The following is an 18,917-nucleotide window of genomic DNA, read 5'->3' as shown; positions in this document are numbered from 1 at the left end:
TAACAAGCAAACAAAAACATATGGCTGATGTAAGTCTTACTGCTTCCTTCTATCCTCTATTTGAGTACTCATTCTAGTAATCCTCTGTCTGAATTCCCTTTATATGACTGTAAGCAAAAAGTCTGCCAAGTTAATGGCCTTATAGACACTACACATCAACTCTTGAAGAAGGGCTCGTTGCTGTTGGGGATCTCCCAAAGTTGATGGGACTCTAAGGGATTCTCTGGTAAACTGCTGATATTCTCTTAAACAACCAAGGGAAAACTAAAGTTAAAAATAATGAAAAACCTAGCCAAATTCTGGTAAATACCAGAGGTACAGATGGGATCCTGAAAAAACTGGTGGAAGCCAACTAAGAGTGAGAATTCTTGCCAGAGTCAGCTCTCCTAGATCTCTGCCTGTAGTGCCAGTAGAAGGAGGTAAACAAAATATCTTATGCATCCTCTTTGGGGACACCTCTTCAGTCCAAGGGGTTATTCAATACTGCCAGAAATATATACTATTTGTCCCAGCTAAAACTACAAAGTAGCTCTGTGGTCAGAAATTGGCTAAATTGCAGAGCCTAAAGTTTTTTGTTTTGTTTTGTTTTGTTTTAAAGCTGTCTCCCCTAAGCTAAAATAAAACTATGACTCCAGAAGGAAAGAAAAACCTTCTAAAGCCCTTGTAAAAGGATTTATGGGTGAATCAACCTATGATGTCATTTAAGTTGCAACCCAATTCTTTGAGGAATTGAGAGCAACTGTCTTTATCTTACAAATCTTTACAAAACTAAAACTCCAGCTCTAGAGCAGTTGAAAGTTCATTTACTCTTTTTTACCAATCCCAAAGCATCTCCTATTTATCTTAAAAGCTTATAACTTGTATTCTTCACTGTGCCTTTGAGATGTAAATGTTAATGTATGAACTTTGGGAAGGTAATCCTTATGAGAAAAAAAAAAAAGGAGGGGAAGGTCATTTAGAATTTGCACTAATGGGAAATCTTGAGTATACAGAAGGTATAATGTCTCTCTTCTTTTTAAGATTTCTTCCTTTCTTGGGGCGCCTGGGTGGCTCAGTGGGTTAAGCCGCTGCCTTCGGCTCAGGTCATGATCTCAGGGTCCTGGGATCGAGTCCCACATCGGGCTCTCTGCTCAGCAGGGAGCCTGCTTCCCTCTCTCTCTCTGCCTGCCTCTCTGTCTGCTTGTGATCTCTGTCTGTCAGATAAATAAATAAAATCTTTAAAAAAAAAAAAAAAAGATTTCTTCCTTTCTTTTAGAGAGAGAGGCAGAGGAGAAAGTCAGGGAGAGTAAGAGGGAAAGAATCTCAAGCAGACTCTATATGGAACATGAGGCCTGACACAGGGCTCAATCTTACAACCCTGAAATCATGACCTGAACTGAAACCAAGAGTTGGTTTCTAAACCGACTGAGCCACCCAGGTGTCTCAATGTCTCTCTTTCTAAATATTTATGTAAGCATGTATGTGTGTGTGTGTGTATGTCTGTGTCTGTGTGTATGTGTATATACATATATACACATATTTATGTAAGTGCATTTATATATGTATATATATTTATGTTATATACATGTTATATATGTTTATATATTATATATGTTATGTACAATATATTTAATATATACAATGTATGTTATATAAAATATATTGTATATAGTATATATTATATTTAATAATATATATTAAAATTAATTTTAATAATACCATCTGGCCATAGAAACTTCTACCACCTTTACCTCGAGATGGTATTACTAAAATTAATTTGTGGAAGAGCAATATTTAATTGGCTTAAATAAATATGAACTTATATAAATTTAATATTCATAAAAATTCTCAAAAATATAATGCAAACTAACCCAAATGCTTTTTGGGTTCATGTAATCTGGGAAAATATTCAATATTAAAGCTAATTCAACTTTTTTGTCCTAATTAAAATATACATGTCCTTAGAGTTTTCAGCATTGAATATAATGTAGTCATACAATTTTTATTTAACCTGGATTTATTAATCAAATAAAGTTTATGTTATCCCTGTTATAAAATTTGTCAGCAATAAAAATAACTTGTCATTTTGAAATTTTCATAAGTAATCCAAATATAATTATTAACAATAATAAATAAGTATGAGTAGTATATGAAGTTTTAGGTAAACTTTTTAGTTTCCCCAAATCTTTTTGGTGAACTAAAGCCTTAAAGTTTTGCTAGGTTATGTTAAGTGATGAGTCAAGTTATAGCCATTGAATATCCAGATCACTTCCAAATAAAATGAAATATTGAAACATGTTATTGAACATAAGCTTATGTACTTTTAGCTTCCTTTTACAGAGAAACTAAAGATAGTCCATTCGTAAACATGTTTAATGCCATGTTGAGAAAGTTTATATGAGAAAGTACATGTTCTAGAAATTATAAAAAAGAATTTATAGGTCTGCCAATCCACAGAATGCTAACATAAAAGACAGTTTATAATTGCTTACTTCTTAGCTTTTGTTAGAAATCAAAGGCTTCTAAGGGTGAAAAATTCTAATATGTGTAGCTAAAAGCAGTAAGGATACTGAGGAAAAGGAATTTTATGTGTGATCAACCCTGGCTAAGATCAGAATGAATTTAATTAAACAAATGAGTCCTATTATCAAAGTAAGCTGGTGCAAAATCCGAATTTTGTTTTCTATCTGTTAAAAGGACAAAATGTTCTTGGTCCATTGGTCTGCTCTCAATGGAGATTATAAAAGGATTTCTTTACCTTTCAAAGTAATATACCTAAAAAACAAGAATTCTGTTTCATCAAAATAATTTCCTGTGTTGTTTTTTTTTTTAAAGATTTTATTTATTTATTTGACAGAGAGAAATCACAAGTAAGCAGAGAGGCAGGCAGAGAGAGAGGAGGAAGCAGGCTCCCTGCTGAGCAGAAAGCCCGATGTGGGGCTCGAACCCAGGACCTGGGATCATGACCTGAGCCGAAGGCAGCGGCTTAACCCACTGAGCCACCCAGGCGCCCCTCCTGTGTTGTTTTGTAGAAAGAATTATGTTTGTACCTTTTTAGATACTAGATCCTAAATCTGTTAATTGTCTTTCATGTTTTGTTACATACCTGTACATTGGACTAGATCCTGAATTCTAGCTTTATCTAATATCTGACCACAACTCACCAAAGTAACATTTCCAATTTTCTCTCATCACTCTGATTTGGAATTGCTAAGAACAAAGATGTCCCTTCAATCTCCTTGGAAAAGACTGTACCACGTCCTTCTCACTACTCAGATGGCAGCCAAACTGCAGGGACTTGTGGAATAACATCTCACAGTTAGAGAAAACTCCACTTGAGATCTGTTCTTGTACAAATGCTGGAAACCTCCAAGTCCAACTGACTAGAAAGAGAAGTAGCAGACATCAAGGCAGATACTTTCCTCCTAAGGTGCCAGATCAAGACTTCACACTCTAACTAAACATAAAACATAAAACATAAAACCCTCTCTTCTTCTCTTTATTCCCTTTACTCTGGCATTTGCCTGGAAAGATAATGCCATCATCAGTATCTCCCACACCATTGTTAAGGGAGGGAAATTTAAAAAAATAAATCCTCTGATGTGTGTTGGGCTTAGCTTAAGGTGAAAAGAGATGCTGGTTCAGGGAAAGTTATCCTTCTTTCCATAATTACATAACATTAATTAATTCCTTCATCTAGCAAGAAGGAAAAAAAAACAGGCAATGGGCTTTTTTTTTTTCACAGAAAAATCATAAACTGCAAATAATATAAATCGTTAGCCATTGAGAACACTGTGATTAAATAGCTAAATTTGAAATAGAAATATAGAAGATAGTAATCTAAATTGTGCCCCAAATTTCACATTCACCATTAGTAAGAAATTTCTGTTTCCTTTTTAAAAAATATTTATTTGAGGCAGGGTGGGGGCAGGGAGAAGTAGAAGGGAAGGGAGAGAGAATCTCAAGCAGACTCGGCACTGACCACGGAGCCCAATGTGGGGCTTTATCTCAGGACCCTGAGATCATGACCTGAGCCCAAACTGAGTGAGATGCTTAACTGACTGAGCCACCCAGGCACCCTAAGAAATTTCTGGTTTTTAACAGATTTGAAAAAATTATTAGCTTGCCTAGATAATTTCCTTAAAATATATAAGGCTATTATTAAATCATTTATTTTGTTTTACAGATATATGCAAATTAAGTGAAAAACTATAGGATAGACTTTAAAATACTTTAATTTTAAATAACCTATTTTTTTCAAATGCAAATTAAAACATCAATCTTTAGCTGCTATGAGAGCAAATTGGAATGATAAAGACATAAATACATGGTTATATCTGTAGATTTTTTTTTATTATTTGAGAAAATAATTTGACTAAGAAGTCTAAATGCAACCAGCAATTAACTGAATAAATTGCTGATCAAAGCAAAATTACCTCTCGATAGTCTCTATCTTAGCCCTCTTATATCACATTTCAACAATTAACATTCTTTGGAAAAGAGCATACAATGCTTAACCTTGATTATTGGATACCAAAAGTGGTCAACATATAGTAGAAATTCGATAGATCCCTGGAATATTAGGTTTCAAGACAAATTCAGGCTCTGAGTTACCTCATCAGCATCCATCGCTGTCAGTTGCATAATCTTAGAGCCATCTCCAATGTTCTCCTCCACAGTAAGATCCAGCATGTCTGTTGGAAATACTGGCGGGTTGTCATTGATATCCTGAAGTGTTATTTCAACCTACCAGGAGAGAAAGAAACAACAGAGGAATGTCCCACATGCCTGCAAGGTACCAGTTAAGACGTATACCAGGACCCCACTGGCCAGCTAAGCCTTCCAAAAGGAATCAGAACCTTTATATAACACCCAAATAACAGAAAATATCCTAAAGGAAGCTGTGAAATCTTCACAAAAACTATAAAATCCAAGTAAAAATCATTTGACTTATTGATAGTAACTGACTTTACAGGGGCGCCTTGGAGTTTATACAAGAAAAGGCCCACTGATCAACTGTTAATTTAATCCCCAGATTTGTGCAACACGGAAGAACTGCCCAGACTTAGGACCACCTGCCATTCAACCGTTAAATGTCACCAGACACACAAATGAGGGGGTGTAGAATTTCTTCCTGAAATGTTTACATATTAGCAATGTCTGGGAGAAATAAAGACGTCCACATTTAGTTTTAAGAGACTCACCATTTTCCCCTTTAAAAAGTGAACTCCCAACTCATGGGGAAAAATACGTGCATCTTCTTTTCTTTTTAGTTCCCCTCCTATCAGCACTTCTAAATGTGACTACAGCTAATCATTCCTTTCAAATGTACTGTTTATATAGACTGCAAATATTAACAGTATTGTTTGAAAGATCCCAGTCAGCGTTATTTGTTTGCTTCTCTGCCTCAGAAAAATTGTTTAGAAGTAAGGGTTTGTGAAGTCTAGATACGAACTTCAAACCATGTGTTTTCTCTTTTGAGCTAGGTGCTAAAAGCTATATATCTGATCAGAAAAGGGAAGACAGCTGCTAATAAAACTGCAAGTTTCCCCAGTTGGGTCACAAAATTAAGTCATGGAGAAAAACTATCCAGCCATTTAGCTAGGATATAACTAAGACATTTTTCTCATGGGATGAAATGTCATATTTTATAGTTAAACTGTAAAAACTCCATCAGATCTCAGAGCAATGCAGATGAATATGAGAAAAGAGAAGAGAGTAAAAGAATTCTGGTTTCTTCTTTTCCGGGAGGAGGTGGAGTTGGGGTTGAGGAGGAAGCAAGAGGTAGGACTGTCACTATTCTCTGACAGGGAATGAATGGGAACAATAACATAGCTAGACTAATAAATGGATGAGCAAATGATAAAAAGAAAAACCCAGAAAACAATATATAAAATTAAGTACTAAAGAATTATGATACCTCTAATTCCACCTCTTAATAGTAGGGAAGTGTTTGATAAAAAGTTAATCTTGGTTTTGAAGGTGTGAACACAGACCTAGGAGTTCCTTAGAGCTAGGGAGAGACTTTGAGGAAAAGGATTTTATAAATCAGAATTCCAGGTCCTACAACCCAAAGTCAAAATTATAATTTCATCTCTGGAACATACTGAGTACATATGAAGTTTTCATGTAGGAAGAGCTTTGATATATATAGATATATAGATATATTTTTTTCAAAAGCTTGAAAAATATGGATTTAAGAATCAATGACCCAATGGTCATCCAAAAATATAACCATTAATGTCTTTAGAAATTAATAATTATCTTCATATTGTAGATGCCTAAATTTTCATATATGTGTACACAATCCTTCAAACGCAGTAGAAAAATAAATGAATAAGAGATAATGGATGGAAATACCTCATTATTCAACTCTGACATTTTAACTTAATAGATTTTTTTCTCAATTCTAAATTGTCTTTCATCTGTAGTTTTATGATTTGGTCTAATTGGAAACCAAAACGCCAACCTTGTTTATGCTCATGTGTGTGTGTGAAAGAGAGAGAAAGATATTTTATAAGTGTATTTGTGAGAGAATATGCATATGAATGTGTGTGTTTATCAAAGTGGATGTGAGTGTGTGGAGTGTGTGTGCATGTGTATGTGCTTAAGAAAGAACACTAGTTGAGGAAAAGGGAAATCCATATTGGCACCAACTAAATATGACATCAAAGATGCATCGGGAAACAGTACCATGCACTAGAAACATGCTGGGGATTCCAGAAAGTTACCTCATTAAAAATGGTGAGTGCATGAATTGAACAAGCCCCTTCTGTATTTTAATAATTATAACAAAGTAACTAATATGCTAAATGCTAGACATAGTTTTAAGTTATATGTGTGTGTACATACATACATATACATACACATACACACACTTTAAAAGTTCTCTAAAGAGCCCTATGAGGAAAATATCGTTATGTTCCCAGTAGAGAAACTAGTTAACAAAAGTAAAGAGGTTAAGTAATTGCCCAACGACACAGAGCTCAAAAGTAATTTTCTCTAATGCCATGCAAACTTGTCTCTCTCATGTCTAAGTGTGTATGTTCAATAAACACAACGAATCATATTTGAAAAATATGTCACAACCAAATGCACATATTATTTCTGCCTGGAAATCTGAATCACTTACATATGAACTAACTAGCCATATAATCATGGGTCAGTCAATAAATCTCTCTCTGTCAGAATTTTTTTTTAAGATTTTATTTATTTATTTGAGAGAGAGAGAATGAGAGAGAGAAAGAGAGAGAGAGCATGAGTGGAGAAAGGTCAGCAGGAGAAGCAGACTCACTGTTGAGCAGGGAGCCCTATGTGGGACTCGATCCTGGGACTCCCAGGATCATGACCTGAGCTGAAGGCAATCGCTCAACCAACTGAGCCACCCAGGTGCCCCTCTCTGTCAGAATTTAAGAAAAAATAGAAATAATAGAAAAGAAGACTGTTCTATTGATCCTTAGATACAGCTCTAGAAGTCTTTGATCATGTATGCTCTATGAGATTTTGGCTAATTTCATTATTTTAGGTATAGAAATAGTTTTCCTATTTTATTTAAAGATTTTATTTATTTTTTTAAGAGAATGAGAAAGAGCATGAGCTGGAGGACAGGCAGATGGAGACAGAGGGACAGACTCCCCGCTGAGCAGGGAGCTGGACCTCGGGGCTTAATCCCAGGACCCTGGGATCATGACACTAACTTAACCAAATGAGCCAGGTGCCCCTGAGTTTCTTATTTTATTAGAAAGAATAAATTTAGTTTAATATTAATCAGTCCAAAACTAAACATTTCTGAATGTATCTATAGTCAACCAATTATAAAAATAGATTTAGAACATTTCATCTTTGCATCTGATATATGGAAAGGTTATTTTTTAGATACCCCATGTCATTCATTTAATGTCAGGCCATTCTTTTTCTTAAAATCAGTGTCAGCTTACCAATTAAAAAGTTAAGAACTTCCTATTGCTTTCTGGGGGGACTGAAATATAGATATTTCTCTTAATTGCTCTGTATCTCTTTTTTATTCCACAATTCCTCAGATATCCTCAAAAAGTATTTAGCATGACTTTTCTCAGTTCTCCCAATAGCCCGGGGTAATGAATTATGTAGAAAAGGAGAAACAAACTCCTTAGCACAGGTAGGTGTCATCCTGCAATCCCTTCACTTCTCCTGCTCCTCTGTGCCATTTTTCTACCTACCAAGAATTTCAGGACCATGGACCCTGTTTGTGATGAGGTTTTCACTGATTCCAGTATTTATTTATTCATTCAATATTTTAGAATCTATCACACAACAGGCATATATTAATCACTAAAACTACAGAAGAAAACAAGACAGGTCTCATCCCTTGCAGGAAAGGAATGGGGTTTGATAATAGAAATATTGTCGACATCTTGATCTCAAAAAGTTTATCTCCCACACCATGGATAATTCTTTGAACTGCCTTACATTTTGCCCTTGCCAGTTACCACCTTCCCAGTGACTCCAGAGCCTAACATGTGCTTGGCTAACTCTTAGATCAGCCACTAACCTAAAAGTCTTATTCCATTATGATGCTTTCTTCAGACTCAGATTTGATATGAATTGTTTGCATATCATTTATCATATGATATATGGTATCATATAAATATAAAACACAGGAGTGAAACATTAATAGTTTAGAAAAGATATCTGGAAACAAAATTAAGACTTTATAATTTTTAAAGATTTCTTTCAGTACAAACGAGATCACTTTCATAATACAGACAATGGCTATTAGTAGTTTGTTTTAAAATTCTAAGATTTTAAAATAGTTTACAATATCGTTCCCAAGCTAAGAAATGTGTATGTTGAAAAATGCATTCTTCTCTTAAAGAGACAAATCAAAAACTACTGCACAGCTAAGTTTTTAGTCCTAGCACTGCCACTCAGTGTTTTATGTTTATCTTTACAATTGTTTAGACCTGAAATAAAATAATTGCATTTAAATATTCATTTTTCTAAATTAAAATAAAATAATCATCTTTCAAAATTAAAATAAAATAAATAAAATAAAAATCTCATTTTGAACTCAAAAACTTTCTTCACAAGTGGCTCTATTTAAAATAAAAACAAAACAGAAACTGTCAACAGCTTCCATAATTTAAGTCCAGGGGGCATTTTCAAGGTATCTATTCTGAAAGTTTGTGAAAATTTACTCTTAAAGGTTAAAGAAACATTACACCATGAAGATAAGGCACTTGCACATTTATGCCACCTATCAAATATTGACCTTTGTGCTTAGGTAGTTGATGCTTCAAAAACATATGTGGTTTCACCTGCTACAATTACAAGGGCAGTTGGTAACTTTGTGGTTGACTTACTCATAACAAAACATCAGCTGCAGCTAGTGGTTGAGCCATAGGTATTGTCCAATGCCACCACCTCTAAAGACCTGCAGAATAATGACTTTCTTGGCTGAGACACCTGATCCCTACCCAGTGAAACCCTGCTAAATGAATGATTATATTTAGAAACAAAAACATGATTGAGATTAAGGAGGCTCATGACCAATTAACTTAAAAACAGGCTGTCTTTTGTTGGTTTAATAAAGGTAAAATTTAAATTAAAAAAAATATGGCTTTAAGTATTGTCACCAAACTTTTTATGCTGAAGGAAGAGTACTTGATATTCTGGCTGCTGAATCGTTAAATAGATATTTAAAAAGAAAAAATTTCATTATTTATAAACTGTGTAAATAGTTGCTATGAAATGAGTACAAAGCTTCTCTCAACCTTTTTTGGTAATATGTAGTCTGTCATTTTATTCTGCAGTGAATCAAGAATGATATTATAAGTTGGGTATTAATTTTTAATTTTTAAGTGAATAAATCAGCATACTCAGTAAGTAATCATTAATTAGCAATATCAATTATCAGATCAGTCATACATATAGCTCTAACTATAAAACATGGCATATCACTGATTTAAATTGAAATAACAAAGGTAATATGTTATAGTCAAGGTTAAGGAATTGACTAAAATATCAGAGTCCTTTATGAACTGATCCCCCAGTTAATAAATCAGTAATTTCATTGTGGTTACTAGATCAACCACAATTGAAAGCATGTTCTTAAATTCATAACATCTCTGCAAGATAAATAAAGTGGTTCTTAGTGAATAAGGATGAACACATATCTAAAACATATTTTTTTTTAATTCAAACCTTCCTACAAACTACATAAAATGGTTCTTAATAAATAAGAATGAAAAACAACCCATTTTTTTTCCTTTTGGTAACTGTAGAGTTTAGAGTACACTAAAAGCTCAGAAATCCATATATTTGCAGGTAGGTGTATTAAAATTTTAGGAGGAACATTAAATATCATCAAGTCCATCTCCTTTATTTTACACAGAGTCAAAATTAAGGCATTGAAATGTCAAGTCATTTATCTAAGAAAAGCAATGGTCAGCTTCGTATCTCGAGTCCATTGATTTTTTCCAGAGACCTGTGTGTGAAAAGAGCCAGAGCCAGAGCTAGAATGCAAGCTGAATATCTTAGACCAAAGCATCTAATCTGTGCATGAAGACAATGAGCTTTCAAACAAAATATGCATTTGATATCGATAAGAAAATGACTTTGAAGAAATTTAGATTTGATGTCTACTCTACAAACACTATTTTATCTACAGTTTTTTTTTTCATTTTTAAGTTTCTTCTTATTTACAGTAAGGGAAAATAATCTGTGAAGGTTTGCTTTAACAATGCCACTGAAAACTACTAATCATTGAGTAGGAAAGTGGTAGGAATATATAACAAGTAAGGAAACTAGATAAATTCTCTATAGATATCAATAAAAGTTACTGCTTTAAAAATGTCTACAAAGTGGGGCGCCTGGGTGGCTCAGTGGGTTAAGCTGCTGCCTTCGGCTCAGGTCATGATCTCAGGGTCCTGGGATCGAGTCCCGCATCGGGCTCTCTGCTCAGCAGGGAGCCTGCTTCCCTCTCTCTCTCTCTGCCTGCCTCTCTGTCTACTTGTGATCTCTCTCTGTCAAATAAATAAATTAAAAAAAATCTTAAAAAAAAAGAAAATTCGCTTTAAAAAAAAATGTCTACAAAGAATTTGTTTATTTTTCTTAAAAGATGCAATCATAAATATCCATTTTTCAGAAATGACTAAAATCTAAATAGTTGGTGAGATAGACATGAAGTACACAAAATCCTAAAATAGTAAAAGATGCATCAAGACATACAGTACTTGATTAGTTGCTTTTTTAGTGGCAAAAATACTTACATTGTTGTCTTTTTACTTTTGTGAAACTGACACCCCAAAATTAAGTTTCTCAAGTAATATTATTACCTAGACCACATAAACTGTGACAGAGCATTACACCAAAAATGATGCTTAGAGTACATGCATATGGTTTCCAAAGATGTGACAATCCCATAAAGATTGTTTTTCAATACACCTCTTATTTAACTAACAGTCCTGCCAAAAAAAAAAAAAAAATTATTTCAACAACAGTAATTTGTTGCTCTGATTTCTTCAAAAAAAGGTGTATATTACAGGAATTGGTCAGTGAGAATCTCTTCATGTTACAAAGATCATTTATACTGCTCAGTAAATTAGTGCCTTTTAAACTCTTGAGATTTTGATTTTCATTCTTACAACTTATGCATGCCTAGCATATACTTTTTACCCTAGAGAGATTTCCATTTTTTAAAAGCAAACCCAGGTTATTTTTGCATTTTTATCAGAGTCATAAGTTCAGCAAATTTAATACAGTAGATATGTTACTAGTATATAAAAGTACATTGAGGGGCGCCTGGGTGGCTCAGTGGCTTAAACCTCTGCCTTCGGCTCAGGTCATGATCTCAGGGTCCTGGATCGAGCCCCACATCGGGCTTTCTGCTCGGCAGGGAGCCTGCTTTCCCGACCCCCACCTCTCTCTGCCTGCCTCTCTGCCTACTTGTGATCTCTCTCTCTCTCTCTCTCTGTCTGTCAAATAAATAAATAAATCTTTAAAGAAAAAAAAAGTACATTGATCATGTGTTGTGATGAGCGCTGGGTGTTATACATAACTAATGAATTGTTGAACACTACATCAAAAACTAATGATGTATTATATGTTGGCTAATTGAACATAATAAAAAAAAGAAAAGAAAATCTGCTAATCAGTTCACCTCACCTTAATTCCCTTTGCATATTAGTCCTCTTTAATGATAATACTTCTTAACAGAAAATGAAAAATTGTAGAGCTGTCAATAAGAGCAATTGCTTTGGGGTGCCTGGGTGGCTCAGTGGGTTAAAGCCTCTGCCTTCAGCTCAGGTCATGATCTCAGGGTCCCAGGATCGAGCCCCGCATCGGGCTCTCTGCTCAGCAGGGAGCCTGCTTCCTCCTCTTTCCCTCTCTGCCTGCCTCTCTGCCTAATTGTGATCTCTGTCAAATAAATAAATAAAATCTAAAAAAAAAAAATAAGAGCAATTGCTTTGGAAGGCAACATCATTGTTTCTTGGTGTATAATTCCAAGATAAACAAAGGACCCCAAGCAATAGAACAGGAAAAAAAAAAAAAAGTGCATTGATCAAAGTTGCCTTATATCACAATGATATTTAGAATCAACCCAAATCCTATTGATTTCCTAGCTCTTGTTTGCCTCTCATGCCATCATGTGTAAATTTTATGATATGAAATCCTATTGGATGGTAATTCAATAACTTCATACTCAGAATGATAACTTAAAAGAGCCGCAGACAAATATGTATGTTTTGTTCAGAAAATCTCCCACTTGGGAGACCATATTGGATGGTAATTCAATAACTTCATACTCAGAATGATAACTTAAAAGAGCCGCAGACAAATATGTATGTTTTGTTCAGAAAATCTCCCACTTGGGAGACACCCATCACTACTTCAGAAACAGCTACACAAAACACCACACAAATCATGAGTAAACCTGAAGGAATAACTAAGCTCATTCAAATGTGCATTACCCTTAATAGGTCATTATGATGTCACTCAAAGAGCACTCTACTACATGATGCTCTACTTATACTGTGTAGGGCTACTGAAATTCACTGGGGGAAAAAGTCTAATCTTACACTCAAAACAACTTTTATTCATCAGAGTGAAAACAAGATGCTGACACCTACCACTTCATTTTCTGTATGCATGCTCAAGTGAGGGCTTGAAGTTGAAACCAAATTAACCAAGCTGAAATCCCCACGATGATCAGTAAAACCATCATGCCTGGCCGGTCACTTCCTTTGACCCTGGCAAAGGAAAACTCCACCTTTCCTGCCTGAGAGGAGACTGTGCAAAGTAGCGGTCTGCCCTCAGTGCAGTGAGAGGCTCCGTGCTAGGGGACAGCTTGCTGTCACCACATCGGGTGGTGTATAAAAAGGAATATTCTGGGACTTGATATGAAATTTGAAACTCGAGCACAACATTCATTAAAGAAAAACATCAGGAGAAAAAATGTCAAAACCACGGCTCAAATAAATAATCGAATTTATATTTTAAATGTTTGGCAATAGCTTCACATGGTCACTGTTCAGTTCAAGTCGACTATTACAGGATTCATTTAATTCAATGAGATTGACACATTTTATGTGCTATACAGTCTTCTAATAACAAGGTTTTATTTAGTAAATTTATGTTAAAGCCTATGTATACTAGGATTACATAGCAGAAGTTCTAATTAAATTTCAACAGAAAGTTGACATTCTATGTTCGTTTTCTTATTGAACTAACTATATCATTTCATTTGGTAGAACATACATATATACTCTTTTTCAAAATTTCAACTTGAGAGCTAAATTCATTAGGAAAGAGAAAATTCAACATGTACTATTATTTATGGGTTTAGTCTCTTAAGTACTTTCATTTCTTAACAACAATAAAACGCTGTATAGCCATGAAAGGTTAGTGCCAGGGTTTGCATAGTTCCTTTAATTTTGTTCTTCATTTCTTTCCCTATTTTGGGTGACCACTGGGAATTCTGCTGCCATGAGTCTGGGCGAAACATTTCACTACATCCAGAACACTTCATCATGCTGCTGAGCCAAACTCTATTATGGTTTGTGACTGACTCATATTTTAGTTATGAGAAGGCCTTAGCAAAGAACAGTTTACATTTAAAAGTCCTAAATGTCAGGAATGTAATGTTTGGACTATGTAGGTATGCAAGGTCTAATCATATTCTGTGAACAATGTTTTTAGGTAGTTACTTATTTATAATGTATATTCGACCTAATTCAAAAGAGTATGTGGTAACTGTACTAATAGTATGCTCTCTCAACCTGGTGGTATTTCTGAACTTTTGAAATGCAAATCTTCAAAGAAAGGGGAGAAATGGGACTTTGGAGAAAAGATCTATGATTCCATGTTATGAAAGCCAGGCAGGGGCTGGGTAGAACCTATTAGGGAAAACCAACAGAGCCACCACCACTATGTATGTGTAAGTGAACCAGAACTCTAGAGGACACAGGTCTGTTGCAGGCTCAAACTTTGCTGAGGTTTCAGTTTATCAGAAATTAAATCTATGTATTTAGGCATAGTTTTTCTTTAGAATGAAAAAAAGCAGGAAAATTATTGTATTTTACTAGAAGAGGAGCACTTACATGCCATATATATATATATATATATGTACACTAAATTCTGTTTTATTAAATTGTTTTACAGAAAACAATTTAGTAAAGTAAACATGATATAATGATAATATTTAAGAAAATGACACTTAATTTGGGAATTATAATCTCCTCTTTTTGGAATCTTAGGCTAGCAAATATTTTGTCATTTTAAACTTTATACTTTAACTTTAAATTATGTGTATATTTAGATACCTGTGTGTTTATTTCACACAAACTTGTACTGTTTCTATTCCAAATGTTCTGGAATATGAGAAAAGAAGGAAGCATGCACATTTCAGTTTCTTTTTAGTTTAATTTTAAAAGCAAAGTAAAAATAAACATAATGAGGTTTAAAACAAAACATATTTCTCATATAAGCTACATGTATGTAACTGTGACCAATTATATTTCTCAAACAAAAGCAATTACATTAATCTCTCATCACTAGAAGTCTTCTAGCAGTCAGCAGCATATGTTCCTGGGATTTCGATGCATTTCTAACTAGGAAAGAAATCTGTATGAGTTAACAGGCAGGCTTGGAGAGTAGCCAGAAATGACAAGAATGGCTAGAAGTGCGGACAAGACATGGTTAACTCCATTCTTGAAACAAAATGCTTTCCATAACTTGCTAAATGTGTGGTGACATAATAGAAAGCTAGTTTTGTTGTGCTTTCAATATTGTTCAAATTAGAACCAAATAAGGATTTCTTTTAAGGCAGAGGCAATCATGTGTAACCACTTCAACTTTTCCTGAAATCAATACTGCATAATTTCAGACTTTTAACAGATTCTTAAGGACGCCCAAAAGTAAATGCAGAATAAAGGATCAAGTTGAAATATGTGTGGTTGCATACAAAACTTATGGAAATTTTTATACTATTCTTCAAAACAAATACCCTGCAGAAGCATCCTGTAGTATACTTTTCAAAAGATGTTAATCTGAATGTGGTAAACATATATCAAAAGGAAAACATAGTATAAAACAAACAAATAAAAGTATTCCACCCTTTTATTTCTTCACTTTTCACACTTATTTTTGTCCTATAGCAAGGGATTTTATAAAATGTATAAGACTCCTACTCAGACTGCTTAAAAACAGAAAAGTAGTTTGACTTATATTTGAGTTAGAAATTGTGTCAGACTGAATCACTGACCCTGATTCTTCACCCCTCTCTATAAGCAACTTTATAGCTTCTCACTAAAGGTGGGCTTTCTCTCTTTACCCCTTGGCTTTGGACTCATCCACAATGGCCAACTGTTTTGGTCAATGAGATATTTACATATACGACACAGGTGGGCACTTGAAATATGCTTGCTCTCTTATACATCTGTCGTGGTCACTAGAACAATATGTCCCTCTAGTATCAGGATGAAAACAACAGGTACTGAGTTGACAAGTCTCAGCTAAGACACTTGTATGGTTTGAAGCAGAGCCTCCCAGTTGAACCAAGCCTAGATCAGCCAAAATGCACCCTACCTGCAGGTGCACAAGAATGATGTGCATTCCTGTAGGCCTTTGAGACTTTTGTGGCTTGTTATTATGCAACATTATTGTGTCAACAGTTAACAAATACACAATTCAAAACAATGGCTACATTAATTTAATATTTTACTTAATCTTCATTTGTAAATAAGAGATTACTATTTTTAATAGGCAAAAAGATAAAAGATTATATATACTAATATCTATAATCTGTGATATACCTTATAATGTGTGCTAAGTTTTATTGCTATGGATCTATTAATACATTTTCCTAACCTGTATAACTTCCTACTCTCACTTCACATACCATACCCTTAACTTTTAGAAGGGAAACTCAAAACAAGATGTTACCTTCAAATCTTCCCCCACCCAAACCAAAGACTGGGGGAGGAAGGTAGGACTACTTGACCCACGAGGAGCAAATTATGACTGGATTGAGTCAATCAGATTGCCCTAAGAAAGAGTAGAATGTAATGGAAGAGTAGAAAATTATGAAAAAATGGGAAATCTGTAAGAGAACAATAATGGCAGAACTACAATTAGAGAATGCAGTTCCCACAAATATATACACTCCATCTTTAGTGGCTTTCTAGTACCCACATTAGACTTGACTACACTCTTTTTTTAATGCGCATTAAAGAGGGCATGTGGTGTGAAGAGCATTGGGTGTTACACACAACTAATGAATCATTGAGCACTACATCAAAAAATAATGATGTACTATATGTTGGCTAATTGAATTTAAATAAAAATATACTTTTTTATTTTTTTATTTTTTATTTTTTTATATATTTTTTAGATTTTATTTTATTTTATTTATTTGACAGACAGAGATCACAAGTAGGCAAAGAGGCAGACAGAGAGAGAGAGGAGGAAGCAGGCTCCCTGCTGAGCAGAGAATACGATTCGGGGTTCGATCCCAGGACTCTAGGATCATGACCTGAGCTGAAGGCAGAGGCTTTAACCCACTGAGCGACCCAGGCACCACCACTCTTTCTTTTTTTAATGAACTTACTGCAATGTCAAAATAACCCCTCCGCTCAATTTCACCTTTAGTCAATTGCACATTAGTCTTCTCTGTGAAGAAATTTCTATTACTTGACATAAATGACATACAGTTTTGACTTACAGCCAATCTATTTTATTTTAGTTGTTTAATTTATTAGTATATTTGTTATACTTCCTTACAGATCTTAAACAACTATCTCAAACTATAAAATTAAAACCCTATTTTAGAGGGCTGCCTGGGTGGTTCAGATGGTTGGGTGTCTGCCTTCGGCTCAGGTCATGATCTTTGGGTCCTGGAATCTTCAGGTACTGGGATTGAGCCTCACATCTGGCTCCCTGCTCAGTGGGGAGCCTGCTTCCCCCGCTTCCTCTGCCTCTACCCTGTTCATACTCTCTCTCTCAAATAAATAAATAAATTTTTTTAAAAACCCATTTTAGAGTTGTGTGGGATTATTATTTTACTTCAAAACTATAAAATTTAAATTTATTTGAAACAGCATTAGCTCTTCAATACGTAAGAATGAATATAGTTTTTGCTTAATGGGAAATATATAGTTTCTGAAAATCTTGAACTCACTGTCAAAACAAAAATATTTTTTACAGTGTACTGTGCTTTAATTATATTGAGAAATCCTTTAAATGAACTCAGAAATACTGCTTCTTTTCTAAGCTTTGATGGCAATGTTTAGTTTCCACCATAGTGTCTTTCATACAGGAGGCACTTAATATATGCTTATTCAATGACTTAAAAGCCAATATACTCATTACCCAGATAGAAAAACCAAATAAAATCTCCACCAGAAAAGAGAACTACAGGCCAATATCCTTAAGAATGTAGATGCAAAGCTCAACTGAATCCAACAATACATTATAAAAATCACTCACCATGATCAAGTAGGATTTACTCTTGGGCTGCAATGGTGATTCAGTACTCCAAAGTAAGTCAATGTTATAGGTCACATCAATAAGAGAAGGGATAAGAACCACAAGATTATTTCAGTAGAAGCAAAACAAACAAACAAACAAAAACCCTCAACAAAGTAGGTTTAGAGAGAATATACTTCAACATAATATAGGCTATATATGAAAAACCCACAGCTAACATCATCTTTAATGGGGAAAAACTAAGAGCTTTTCCTCTAACATGAGAAACAAGACAGGGATGTGCACTCTCTTCACTTTTATTCAACATGGTCCTAGAAGTCCTAGCCACAGCTATCAGACAACAAGAGGAAATAAAAAGGATCCAAAACAGTAAGGAAGAAGTAAAACTTTCACTATTTGCAGATGATATGATACTATATATAGAAAATCCAAAAGACTTGACAAGAAAACTGCTAGAACTGATAAACAAATTCATGCAAGTTGCAGGAACAAAATCAAGATACAGAAATTTGTTGCATTTCTCTACACCAATAATGAAGCAGCAGAAACAGAAATTAAGAAAGCAATACAATTTATATTTGGACTCAAAATAATAAGATACCTAGGAATAAACATAATCAAAAAGGTGAAAGACCTGTACTCTGAAAACTGTAAAACACTGATAAAAGAAATTCAAGATGACACAAAGAAATGGAAAGGCATTCCATACTCATGGACTGCAAGAACAAATATTCTTAAAATGTCTATCCAAAAAAATCTACACATTTAATCCCATCCCTATTAAAATACCAACAGCATTTTTCACAGAACTAGAACAAACAATCCTAAAATTTGTATGAACCACAGAAGACCTCAAATGGCCAAGCAATCTTGAAAAAGAAAAGTAAAGCTGGAGGCATCACGATTCTGAACTTCAAGTTATATTATAGTGCTACAGTAATAAAAACAGTATGGTAATGGCACAAAAATAGACA

At 34.4% G+C, this 18,917-nt stretch overlaps 1 protein-coding gene across 2 annotated transcripts in view; it reads right to left on the bottom strand.

The window, feature by feature from the left end:
- Nucleotides 1–18,917, bottom strand: part of FAT4 (FAT atypical cadherin 4) — a 180,133-nt gene that overhangs the window by 94,449 nt on the left and 66,767 nt on the right. For both annotated transcript variants that reach the window (XM_047718390.1, XM_047718389.1), the window contains one exon: nucleotides 4,594–4,725. In XM_047718390.1, the coding sequence (XP_047574346.1) occupies nucleotides 4,594–4,725 (132 nt within the window). The remainder of the gene's footprint in view (nucleotides 1–4,593; nucleotides 4,726–18,917) is intronic.

The sequence above is a fragment of the Lutra lutra genome, chromosome 2 (genome assembly GCF_902655055.1).
Source record: "Lutra lutra chromosome 2, mLutLut1.2, whole genome shotgun sequence".
Classification (NCBI taxonomy): domain Eukaryota; kingdom Metazoa; phylum Chordata; class Mammalia; order Carnivora; family Mustelidae; genus Lutra; species Lutra lutra.
This window is presented reverse-complemented; position numbering and strand designations above follow the sequence as displayed.